This window comes from Penicillium manginii (assembly GCF_028828005.1).
Source record: "Penicillium manginii strain IBT 31320 chromosome Unknown utg000002l:1.0-5564898.0:1.0-5567710.0, whole genome shotgun sequence".
Classification (NCBI taxonomy): domain Eukaryota; kingdom Fungi; phylum Ascomycota; class Eurotiomycetes; order Eurotiales; family Aspergillaceae; genus Penicillium; species Penicillium manginii.
The window spans coordinates 1,179,568-1,192,136 of NW_026643103.1; the positions used below are offsets into that span (position 1 = coordinate 1,179,568).

General features: G+C 49.1%; 5 protein-coding genes across 5 annotated transcripts; 2 read left to right on the plus strand and 3 right to left on the minus strand.

The window, feature by feature from the left end:
• Positions 1 to 435: 435 nt before the first annotated feature.
• N7533_001733 (uncharacterized protein) lies at positions 436 to 3,952 on the minus strand (the record flags this gene model as incomplete). Its single annotated transcript, XM_057098383.1, has 5 exons — positions 436 to 2,845; positions 2,911 to 3,483; positions 3,538 to 3,562; positions 3,699 to 3,800; positions 3,862 to 3,952. 5 exons carry the CDS (start codon positions 3,950 to 3,952, stop codon positions 436 to 438), a joined length of 3,201 nt encoding a protein of 1,066 aa, XP_056963519.1.
• A 1,356-nt stretch (positions 3,953 to 5,308) lies between these two features.
• coaT (acetyl-CoA hydrolase ACH1) lies at positions 5,309 to 7,068 on the plus strand (the record flags this gene model as incomplete). The annotated part of the gene is made up of 3 exons (XM_057098384.1): positions 5,309 to 5,451; positions 5,543 to 5,783; positions 5,875 to 7,068. 3 exons carry the CDS (start codon positions 5,309 to 5,311, stop codon positions 7,066 to 7,068), a joined length of 1,578 nt encoding a protein of 525 aa, XP_056963520.1.
• Positions 7,069 to 7,728: 660 nt separating this feature from the next.
• N7533_001735 (uncharacterized protein) lies at positions 7,729 to 8,057 on the minus strand (the record flags this gene model as incomplete). The annotated part of the gene is made up of 2 exons (XM_057098385.1): positions 7,729 to 7,890; positions 7,968 to 8,057. 2 exons carry the CDS (start codon positions 8,055 to 8,057, stop codon positions 7,729 to 7,731), a joined length of 252 nt encoding a protein of 83 aa, XP_056963521.1.
• A 1,083-nt stretch (positions 8,058 to 9,140) lies between these two features.
• On the minus strand, positions 9,141 to 10,913 carry N7533_001736 (CocE/NonD family hydrolase; the record flags this gene model as incomplete). The annotated part of the gene is made up of 1 exon (XM_057098386.1): positions 9,141 to 10,913. The coding sequence occupies one exon, from the start codon at positions 10,911 to 10,913 to the stop codon at positions 9,141 to 9,143; it is 1,773 nt and encodes a 590-aa protein (XP_056963522.1).
• Positions 10,914 to 11,356: 443 nt separating this feature from the next.
• N7533_001737 (MFS transporter) lies at positions 11,357 to 12,452 on the plus strand (the record flags this gene model as incomplete). The annotated part of the gene is made up of 2 exons (XM_057098387.1): positions 11,357 to 11,655; positions 11,744 to 12,452. 2 exons carry the CDS (start codon positions 11,357 to 11,359, stop codon positions 12,450 to 12,452), a joined length of 1,008 nt encoding a protein of 335 aa, XP_056963523.1.
• Between the last annotated feature and the right edge of the window lie 117 nt (positions 12,453 to 12,569).

Below are 12,569 nucleotides of genomic sequence, written 5' to 3' on the forward strand. Positions count from 1 at the left end.
GGTGGTTGTGGTGGGATTCTTGTTACTTCTTTTATTAGTATTTGACGTACAGCCAATAATCTATCGAGATGGTCGAAATTAATTGAAGCTCCGGGAGCTCAGTAAAATACTCTTCGTACACTGTATCTTCCTATGTAAAATCACTACTTTGGTGGAGGATGGAAACCATGGCCGGAATGGTGCTTGTATGCGGATATCTACTAGTAGGGGAGAAGATAATCCAGTGTGAACAAATGTGGACCGGTCTATATCTCATACAGATAATTTTAACCTTTGATTACTATATTCATTGGATACTACATTCTGTTCAATCGAACTTCTCGCAGACTGGATGCGTTTGGTGCCATGGTGGCACGGTTAAACTTTGAAGAGGGTAGATACGCATCGTGAGAAATAATGTCATAAATCACTCTGTTTCTTCGCTCAGGAAACAAGCTAAAAGTCTTCCCAGGGGCCACTAATAGTACTAGTATTACTATGGTCTGAAATATCATCCGCCTGCGGACTTGTAGATCCGACCCCGTCATCTAGTATCTGATGATTTTGATATAGCATCCACGGATGACTGATACACTGCTTGACGGTATGCCGCCGCTCCACATCAACCACCAGCATGCTATCAATGAGATCCAGGGCTAGATCCGTCACCGAGTCCCAGTATGGGGAAGGATAATCAAATCGGCCTTCCAGCGTTCTGGCGACGCCACGAAAGGGTTCAAACCCACACAAGCAAACGTACATAACGACGCCGCTTGACCAGACGTCTACTGGAAATCCGTATCCGGCAAGGCGATCCTCTTGAAAGACCTCTGGGGCCATATCTAGATTGATGTTAGCGACTACGGGTGCTTCTGGAAAGGAAGGGACGGGAAATGTACAGCCAAGTGTTCCGACCATGGTGGTGGCCAACTCTCCTCTCCCTTGATTGGAACCGATTTTCTTTGCGATTCCAAAGTCTGCCAATTTCAAGGTCAAATTTTCGGTGTCTGTGAGTAATAAGTTCTGTGGCTTGACGTCTCGGTGCACCCATCCCCCGTCGTGCTGTGTCCTTAGCCACGAAGTTCTGCGGGTGGATATGACGGACTTACCAGATAGTCGAGTGCAGAAAAACTGCGAGAACAGTTTTCTCGTCTCCCTTTCGCTGAGTTTCTTCTTTGCACTAATGTAGTCGAACAGCTCGCCTTCGATGGCAAGTTCTAGCACTAAGCTCACAGTCCGTTCTGAGTACTCGGCAAAGACATCAACCAGGTACAGGATGTTGGGATGCTGATGTTCTCGCATGCTGGTGATCTCATTCAACAACATGTCATAATTCATCCCTCTGCGAGCATCGCAGATCTTGACCGCGTAACTGACACCAGTCACCTTATTGACACAAAGCTGCACTGTACCGAAGCTGCCACGGCCCAAATACTTGACAGTCCGGTATCGCTTGGAAAATCCCACGTTGTATTTTAGATTCTCCATCATGTCTGAAAATTGATCATCCTGGAGCTCATTCTGTCTATCAGAAGTTTCTCGAATCCCCGACAATCCTCGCATTATCTGCGAACTCTGCCGTTCCAGTGGTTTGTTGGCAATTTTGTCGTAATCTATAGTAAGACGCCGGACCAGCCGTTGCAAGCCCCGACGGGATGCCGCGATTGACGCACGGCGGCCTGCCGGCCCGTGAGGAAGGATTGCACCACTATCCGCGAGAAAGGTTGCAATGGATTCCATGCTACTGCGTGCGGCAATGCTGAGCGCCGAGTCCCCCCAAGCCGTTTCCGCGTTCAAGTTCGCGCCGGCTTCTACGAGCATCCGGACAACCTCGAGGCTTCCGCTGGAAACGCTGGACATGAGCGCGGTCCAATCGCTCGATGTTTTGGTATTCACGTCTGCTCCGGCGGCCAGGAGAACGCGGACAACGGCGTCTTTTCCATTTCGCGCGGCGCGTTGCAACGCGGTTTCGTCCATGTAGTCTCGCGCCTCCACCACAGCCCCTAGTTCGAGGAGGACGCGGACATTTACCGCGTGTCCAAAGGCTGCTGCACGGATGAGCGCGGTCTCTCCATCTCGTCCTTTACCCTCGATATCGTGGCCGTCCTGGACCATCTGGCGCAGGACGTCGGGTAGACTGAACGCAGCGGTTAGAACGAGGATCGGCACGAGTCGTGGGAATTCCTGGCTCCAGTTGCTGTAACGAGCACTACCAAGACTCCATACTTGGCTTGTTATTTCGACTGCGGTTGGATTTGAGACCAGTCGATGGAATTCTTTCGAGGGAAAGTTAGCGGCAAGGTGCTCGCCTTCCGAGCCCCAGTGCTTTGCAGCGTAGTCAAGAAACGGGTACTTCTCGAGACGCTCAGCCATCGCCGTGTCGTCGGGGCAGATGCCATCGGAGAAATTGGAGAGAGTCAGGTATGCTAAACTGACGAGAGTGAGATTCCGTCGCGCGTCTGTGAGTTTATGGCCATGAATTCGCTCAAAATATTGCAGCACAGTGTAGTGTATGGGCCGGATAGTCCGCGATTCTGCATCGATGAGAATTAGGCCGCTACACACGCTGGTGAGGATTTCGATATCTGGCAGATCGTCGTCTTCCAGGGCCATTAATTGGGGTAGCTGGTGCGTGGCGTACATGTGTTGCATCTCCACGACGGTCAGGGCTCGTCGTGCACACACGATCCAGAATAAGATAGTTTCTGCCAGATCAACGGCGTCCGGGTCTTGACTGTAGATTCTTTGGAGAGCTTCTGAGTATGTGTCGTCTAATGTGCTAGGAAGGCTCTTCAGAGACGATCGCACTCCTTTGCGGTTGATCTTGGTCGACAGGGACTCGATATGTAGCTTTGCAAGGAGAAACCTGTACTCTGGTTAATATGACTTTCAAGTTTGTTCGACCTTTGAATGCGAAGGTTGGACTCTCACATTCCCTGCGATTCTTCAATGATGGCGTTGATGATCTCATCTTGCAGGCTTGGATCCGCACGAACATGCCGGGATAGTCTATACCCTTTCTCTATCTGCGATTCTAAGAATATTCTAATGTCTTGGCTCTGAGCAGAAAGTTCAAGCGTCTCAGAAGTAGCGAAGTAGCCTTCGAATATAGTTGAGAATCGTGAGGTACACAGAACTTTAATCTGAGGACCTATAGAGCTCAGAGCCTTGACAAACTGAAGAGCATCTTCCTCCGACTCTGCGCATTCATCCAGCGCATCGACAACGACATGGAAGGTCCTGAAAGTCAAAGCCAGATTACGAAGGATATCGGCCACTTGGGTCAATGTGGGACGTGTACCGTACTTCTTGTGTAGGTTGTAAAGTGAGAGCACATCCGGCGGCAACGTTTCCTTGGTAGATCGCTGGAGGACCTGTTGAAGTAGGCTAGATAAAAGAGCAGCGGCTGTCTGTTCTTTGCGCTGGCTATAGTCGCAGTAGATGTACGTATAGATACTATCTGGGGAGCTTCCCTGTTGCTCAAGATGGTCTATAATAAGAGATCTAGAAGAGTAAGTAGTGATAAAAAGCCAATTCTATCCAGTAAGAAATGCTCACACGAGTCTTGTCTTTCCCGCTCCGGCTGCAAAGAAAAAAATTAGTGGATACAAAGCATCCTGGCTGTATTGAGAAGAACCCACGTATCCCTGGACACCAAAGCATCTCTATATCTCCCTTCACCCAGCTACGAAAGGTCGCATGTTCGAGAAGCCAAGTACCCGTCCCTGGTTGGACACTCTCCAGCACATCTATATGCTTCGCAGAGAATGACAAGGACCCGACCCAGAGAAGAATTCTCTGCATTTCCTCCTCGCGCGATCCTGGGTGTCAGATGGGGTTGTTAGTCACTTGAACCCATTCTCAGGTCGCTTGTAAATTTACCCGCAAGGATATGAAACTCCGCAGTGATCGGGGCATTGTTAGTCCCCACCTGGAGGCCGGAATTTGCGCCACCAAATACTATTGATTCCATACAGCAATGCCCAATATTTGGATTTCAAGAGGGTGAAGTCTGCGAGACAGCTAAATGAGGGGCATCTGTTCAGCCTCATCATCAGGTGACCAATGGGGCTAGCTGGCGTCTCCTACTCTCCGCTTTGAGTCAGTCAAATTTTGTTTTTCTACGCCGATTCAATCACTCCGAACGGAAATAGCTGATAAATTCATTGTCTTGTGATCTGTTTTAGTTCTACTTCCGTCCTCCGTGGCTGGTTAGTCTGAAGATCCGATCAAACCACCCGGAAGCCGAGCAGCCATATAGTCTATAACCGAACAGGCGAAATCTCCCCGCGGCTAGAGACAGGAACGGCGAACCGGTGGGTTCGATTTGATCAGATCTGAGATGATCTGCTGTACCGGCGTAAGTACGGCCACTGCGGGTGGTTATTTTAGTGCTCTCGCTCTACTCCGTCTGATGGCAACATGGGTCAGTCCCCATTCGAGGCGAATGCCTGCAAAGGGAAGGGAATATTTCCCCTGAATTAGACCAATTGGGCTTAGTTCACCATACTAGTACCATCGGACTAACTCAGGCGTAGTCTCGGCCCTTGCTCGGCTATATGTTAAGTACGAACTTCCAAGACTCCGTGTGCCCGAGTGGTAATAGCCGATACACTCCGAGACGTAGACTGAGGGGGGGACCCGTCGGGCCGGCGGAGACGAGACGGATGCGGTGGGTATGATCTGGTTTGGGGCTTCTGCATGATTGACAGGTCTAGATTGAGAGATCTGGGGTTGATGGGCCATACATGTAGCCTACTGGTGACACTGGCGATTGAGATACAGATTCTGGGGTAATTGAGGCGCATCTCGGAGATATTTGGCGAATTGAGGGTGATTTAGGGAGGGCTTGTGTAATAATTTGACAGAATGGGAGTGTTGCGAGAAAATGCCGAGGGTGTCCGAGGGATTGCCGAGATGATGTCAGGATTAGTCGCCGGATGAGGATGTGAGATCATGACACTGAGTCAGGGAATAGGGGTAGGGTATTATGGACGAGAGTACAGGGGCAGAATTGATCATAATTTAATAAAATGCAGGGCATAGATGTTAGCATGTTCATAGAACTAGATTGATTTATAGATCTGTCGTACACTAATTAGTATACGAAGTAGGGCTAGCCGTAGATCATACAGCTTCCTTTCTCCCGGAACCGACTAGCCGTTACTCTTCCATTTCCAGTCATACTTTCCATACTTTCAATTGTATTTCATTTTGTGGGGTTCATGTTGCCCCCAAGACTATTTTAATCCCAGTCTCCCCAACCTTTACTTCTCTTTTTCTCCTCCCCCATATTGTTCTAGACACTCTCCCCTCTTCCACTTTCACAATGGCTGCTTCGGCCCTTCTGAAGAGCCGTGTTCGACGGCCCTCTTATCTCAACAAGCTCGCCAAAGCTGAGGATCTGATTCATCTGTTCCCCCATGGCTCGTATATCGGCTGGTCCGGCTTCACTGGTGTGGGATACCCCAAGTACGTTCGTCCCAATATCGTCCCTAATCTTAGGTGACACAGCGTGGCAATTGGCACAGTAATCGCTAACCAATGAATTCGAAATATTCAGAATGGTCCCAACAGCTCTGGCTGACCACGTTGAGAAGAACAATTTACAAGGTCAACTAAAATATAACCTTTTTGTGGGCGCCTCCTCAGGCGCAGAGACGGAGAACCGCTGGGCTCGCCTCAACATGATCGAGCGGCGAAGCCCGCACCAAGTCGGAAAGGAAATCGCGAAGGGCATCAACAATGGCCAGATTAAGTTCTTCGACAAGCATCTGAGCATGTTTCCCTCGGATTTGGTCTATGTAAGTACCGTCCTGAGCGCGGCTCGGAATTTCCCGCCGCGGAGAGCGATCGTCCAAGATCGACGCTAATCATTTCCACTCCACCCTTCAGGGCTACTATACCCTCGACAAGCCAAAGAATAAAATCGACGTTGCTGTCATCGAGGCCTCTGCCATCACAGAGGGTGGCGGGATCATCCCCGGTGCCTCGGTGGGCGCATCGCCGGAATTGGTGCAGATGGCCGACAAGGTCATCATCGAAGTGAACACGTCCAGCCCTTCCTTCGAGGGCCTGCACGATATCGTTGGCTCGGATCTACCCCCCGGACGCAAGCCGTACCTCATTATGGCCCCCGAAGACCGTATCGGCACGTCATATATCCCCGTCGACCCGGAGAAGGTCGTCGCGATCGTCGAATCCAACTACCCGGACCAGACCCAGCCAAACGCACCAGAAGACGAAGGCTCGCAAGCCATCGCAGCCAATCTAATCGAATTCCTCAAACACGAAGTCCACCACGGCCGCCTCCCACCCAACCTCCTCCCCATCCAATCCGGCATCGGCAACATCGCCAACGCCGTCGTCGGCGGCCTCAGCAAAGGCGGCGCAAACTTCAGCAACTTGAAAGTCTGGACCGAAGTCCTACAGGACTCCTTCCTCGACCTCTTCGACAGCGGCAACCTGGACTTCGCAACCGCAACCTCAATCCGCTTCTCACCAGAGGGTTTCAAGCGCTTCTACGACAACTGGGAAAAATACGCCGGCAAGCTTCTCCTCCGCTCGCAACAGGTCTCCAACTCCCCCGAAATCATCCGCCGCCTGGGCGTCATCGGCATGAACACCCCCGTCGAAGTCGATATCTACGCCCACGCAAACAGCACCTGCGTCATGGGTTCACGAATGCTGAACGGCCTCGGCGGGTCAGCGGATTTCCTGCGCAACTCGAAGTATAGTATCATGCACACGCCTTCTACGCGACCCAGCAAGACTGATCCGACCGGTGTGAGCTGTATCGTGCCGTTCGCTACGCACGTTGATCAGACGGAGCATGATCTTGATGTCATTGTTACGGAGCAGGGTCTTGCAGATGTTCGGGGTCTCTCGCCGCGGGAGCGTGCGCGGGTTATCATTAAGAAGTGCTCGCATCCTGATTACTATCCTATTCTTACGGATTATCTTGATCGGGCTGAGTTTGAGTGCTTGCGGAAGGGCATGGGCCATGAGCCGCATTTGCTCTTCGAGGCGTTTAAGATGCATAAGAATTTGCAGGAGAAGGGCACTATGAAGATTGATTCTTGGGAGTAAATTGGTGCTACTAGTACTGGTTGAGATTATTGCCAGTGGGTATTGGGTTGGGAGGACTGTATATAATCATAGCGGCAAGTTTTATTTAAAAATATCTTCAAATTGACATATTTATCTTACTTATTTTGCTCAAGCTCTCTTGTCGTGATTGGTCTCGCTTGAGTACAGTCGAATATGTGCTAAGTGGAAGTCGAAATTAAGTAATTGACTAATAATTCAAGATTTAGCGTGGTCAAGTGAGAGGCTATATAGTAATGCCTTACCAGGTGCTCATGATTGGCGCATGAAGATCGAAAAGTGTCAACTAAAAGATGTGGGTCTATCTGAGCTACAGAGCAGGAGCTGCAAAGACACGAAAAAGGGGGCATTTTTACTTGTTTTTTTTCTTTTTCCTAATCAAGATAGTGTTTCATTTATAACATTTCATGTATGTATATTCGATTTGAATGTCAAATAAGAAAATAAATTCCAATCCCAAACTCCCAAGCTGATATCGACAGAATCAAGAAAACAAAAACATCGAAAATAAAGCCATATCTTTGACAATAGCCACCACATAACACCAAGTGCCCAGGTGGCTCATTCAGAACAGTATATTACTCCCAAACAAAACAGTCATAATCGTCCCAATATTCAGCGTCGAAGAAAGGTATTTGTGTTTTATTCCGAGGGCGGATGGTATGTTCCTCCAGTGAATCTGCTGAAAAAGGAAGCAAGAAGACCGGGAGAATCTTCAGACTTGCGTCGGGCCCAGCCGGAGTCAACATTGTAGTGCTTGGTATCTTGAAGTCCGGCGAAGAGGCCGCGACCGGCAGTGGATCGCTGTTATGTTTTGTTAGTAAATTCTTTTCTTAGAACTTCACTGTTCTTTAGTTGTTGAAGGGCAATCAAATACGTACGCGACGTTCTTTGTCCGGATTGCGAACCCAGTAGTCTGCGCCAAAGTCATTTTGTAGACGGGCTGCTTCGGTGGTTTTTGGGGAAGGCATTGTTGCTCTTGTTGTGGTTTGATAGATTGAGGAATCAATGGTTTATTGAATGCCGTGGTGGTGAGTGTATTAGTTTCAGTAGGATCTGATTTGATTTGAATGTCTTGGGGATGAATGATGTATAGAATATCTCGAAGACAAGTCTCTTTTATATTCTTCAATCTATAGATGAAAAACACAGCCACTCTTTGGCCGATGGCACGATGCCGGCGGCCGACCCCGAACCATATTCAAGTTCATGGTACCAGTTCATCGGTCCCGACTCGGGCCTCAGCCTCAGCTCTACCTATCGTACGGTAGGTTGTTTGGTACCCTGCAAGGGAGAAATCGGTTGGATGAACCAGTCATGCTCCTTACTATTTTCACCGGTTTCACGATCTACGACCCGCGCGATTGGGCCTCGTCTGACTCTGGGGCCGAAATTCACCGGTTTGTTCAATTCTGGTTGGTCATTGGGTGCGAGTCGTGACGTCGATCACCGAAGTGTGGTACGGCCGACACCATGCGGATGGAAAATTTCCGGGGTTGGATTTCGGAATTACCGAGTGGCTGAGCTGTCACTTCTGTGAAATGCATTGGGTACTTTTTCGTGGCATCTAGGGGCTTCTGGGGTGTTGTTTGAGGGTCAGGCGGTGGAGGATTCGGGTGGCATGATGGTGGCGTTGGCGATGGTACGGTGTGTGGTGTGGTGTGGTATAGTTTGATTCAGATAATGGAAGGCTTCGGAATTCAATTTATTACCGATAATTTATTAGATTCTAGCGAAAATTAATTGGCTGAAAGTTTTTTGAGGTTCTTTGCAAATTAAAACTTCTCATGTTACACAGGTGTTGGACCTGTAGAACGGCGATGTAGGAACAGCGATAATGTCTCTCATTGGCTCCGAAAGAAAGGAAACAAGTCATGAAGGCAGCATGTGATTTTGTACCATCTAAGTAGGGATAACCTCAAAATTGTGACATAGATATAACAGGCAAAGAATGTCCTATTAAAAATAGTCACCGGAGGATGCGCTCCATACATTCAAGTGCCTTAACCGAGAGCAATGGAATCATATCACTATCTTAAATCTAGGAATGCATATTAAACAAAAGGCAATACAACATGTGAAGGATAATCCCCTCCGAAATGAACAATATGTTTCCCATGCGATGCAGTGTCCGAAAATTCATTGTCATCCTTGAACTCTCCACGAAGCAATGGACTGTTGCCATGGATCTCGACCTGGATACTCTCGCCAGCCTCGTACTCTACCCCCATCGCCCATATCCCGATATCCAATCGAACAATCTCCCCTGGGACAATATACTCGTCGCGGTCGTGGGGATGGAAGGGATAATTTTCGTGAATTGACTTCGCCTCATCGATTGCCCGACGCGACGCTCGCAAGATTCCCAGCGATCCAACATGGAACATGAGATTATTCATGTTACGCCGAGGTACCTTGTCGAGTGTATCTGGGGTGACCCCATGCTGGGCAATACTTGACCAGGGGATGTTGAGGTTTAGCAGGGCCTTCCCTTGCGCGTCTAGCTTGCGGAGCAACACGTAGACATCCATATCGTGGAAGTCCGGGCAAGACATGAACAGGACAGCCTTTGGAATACCTGCCAGTCGTGTCTTTGTGGAGAACTTGTAGGTGAATGCGGCACAGTCTTGGTATTTTTCTGCTTGGTAGGAAATCGATGTGGTGGACGAGGGACTTTCGAAGCCCAGACGACCGTCGTCGAGGAAGTACATTTTCTTGTAATCAGTGCGCGGAATCGGGTAGTCGGCCTCGGCGATATTGTACAAGGGATCCTGATTGAACCGAAGGATCGTGGTGCGAACTTTGGGTGTGGCCTCCCATCCATTTTGCTTGCTGTTTAAGTAGCGATCAAAAAATCTTGCAAGTTCATCGGCTGAGTCTTTGCAGTTCCAGATATCATACCATTCCTGCCACGGGCACAGACGAAGCCATTTCTCAGAGGTTGCAACCTGGCGCCATCCCCGTATAGATCCCATAGTGTGCACAAAGCTGGTATATGATGCTGTGATGTATGCTGGAATTTGAATTTTTGAGATGTCTGCGCGCTTATCCTTCCAATAGAGCGAATCGGCTCGAGGAAATCTGCGATACATCTCGTGAAAGTCCTCCACGCCCCCGTGACCCTGAATATTGTGGTCGATGATGAAGTCAAATAAGCCGGCGTCGAATATGCCGCCTCGGACGAATTGCTCTCTGTAAAGGTCGCCACAGGCCTCCCATGGAGCAATAGCTTTAAGGGATGGTGGTTGCAATGCAGCAATGAACCACTGGACGATAGCCAAGTGCGAGTTACCAGCTAAGCCAACATTCCCATTACACCAGGGCATCTTGGCAATTTCCTCGATCACATCGTATCCATCCTCAGCCTCCTGTGTCCCCATGATTCCAACATTTCCTTCCGAATCTCCGGCACCCCGAGCGTCGACATTCACTATAGCGAATCCACGAGGAACAAATTCGGCAGGATCCGGCCCTTCAAACTTCTCTAGGCCGCTCAAAACTCCATCCGGGATTCCAAGATTCCATGGAAGATTCTTCAGCATGGTAATACCATTGTACTTCTTTCCGAATGGACTCCAGGCTAGGATTGCAGCCACGGGCTCTGTTGAATTGGCCGGTCGGTAGACATCACAGTATAATTTGGAACCATCACGGACTTTGATTTCGACGTCGTGCGAGGCATGAATATCACAAGGTAGTGGACGCGATCCGTTTTGGCTCCATCCTTTGGGCAAGACTTCTTCTCGAAACCCAAATGGTTGATAGTTGTTTCTGCCGACCGATGGCAGATCAATAGAACGCGTTGCGACGGGCACAGACAAGGGCATCGTGGGTATGGAGGGGTCTTGCGAAAGGGCGAACGGGAATGAGAAGAGTGATACTTCCAGAACGCTCGGCCATTTGGTATTCTTTTTGAATTCATATTGCTTTTGACATTCCGTCGGAAAGTGGAGGTAGACTAGAAGCATTTCTTGAAAATGTGGGGAAGCCTACTAAATTCGCGCGGCCGAGCTCGGGCGAGTACGGGCGGGTTCGGGTGAGCCCCAACTTTGTATAGTGGATTGAGGATCCTCGTCCTTTCTACATCTCGGAATATGGAGGGGGGGGGCTAGGACTAGAGACCTCGGATGCCCCTGATCCGACTGAAAGAGCACTCTCCATGATATGATTTAAAACCTCCCTCCAGGCCTGCTTTTATCAAGAAATTTATTTTGCTCAATCGCTGAGACATACCTAGTTTGGTCAGCAATATTACTTAAAAGAGATCAAAATGGCCCCTTCACTCATTGAAACTGCTGCTACCGTTACACCTGTTCCATCAAAGTTACAAGAGCGGTCTCTGACTGGTGACTGGCGTGATGACTTCTTTCGAGATGGCTACACTGTCATCAAAAATGCCCTATCCAAAGAGCGTGCACAGCAATACCAAAGTGACGCCTTGACTTGGCTAGAATCATTTGGGCTGGGCTTCGACCGTAACGACAAAAGCACCTGGAAGAAGGAAAATCTTCCTCAAAATTGGAAGGGAGGGATGTATCTTCATTTCTCTGCAGCTCATGAGAAATACATGTGGGACATCAGATGGCAAGTTCAGAATTCATAATCCCTTACAATAACTTAAGACAAGAGTACTAATAATTTCTTTTATAAATTTTAGTGAGCCCGGTGTGATCGAACCGTTTACTCAACTCTGGGAAACCGACGAACTGGTGGTCTCATTCGATACTGTGAACATCACCCTACCCCAGTCCATTGTCGGTGAATATGACTCGGCCCCATGGCCACACGTTGATCAAGCCCCTGAGCGCAGAGGCCTCCGCTGTGTTCAAGGAATCGTCAACCTCTCTGAAGCAGGTCCCAAAGACGGTGGCCTAGTGGTGATGAAGAAATCATCTTCTCTCTTCAATCAATTTTTCGACGAAAATCCAGTTCAAGGCCCTACTCCCTGGCGAACGGCCAAGCATGAGGACTTCCATCCCTTTCAAGATAAAGATCTTGACTGGTACCGCTCCCACGGATGTGAGCTGATCAAAGTCTGTGCCGAGCCGGGAGACTTGATCCTCTGGGATTCGAGGCAGATGCACTGGGCTCAATTCGGCGAGTCGGATCTTATTCGCACAATTGCATATGTGACCTACACGCCGGCCAAGTGGATGTCGGAGGAGGATCGCGTGGTGAAGAAGGATCTGTTCGAACATTACGAGACTACTACGCACTGGCCGCATACGAATCTTTTTTCCCATGGGAAGGCTACGGTCAAGGTTGCTGGAGAGGAAATTGTCGATCCTTTAGAGAGGGATGAGCCGATCACTAAGCCTATCAAGACTGAGAAACTGCTCAAGTTGGCTGGGGCATTGCCTTACTAGTCTGGGAATGATTAATAAAGAGCTACCTGGTTGTTAGATGGAACACTCATTTTCGGGTATTCAAGTTATACCATACCCTATAACGGCAACCCGCTCAACATTAATTATCGATCCGAG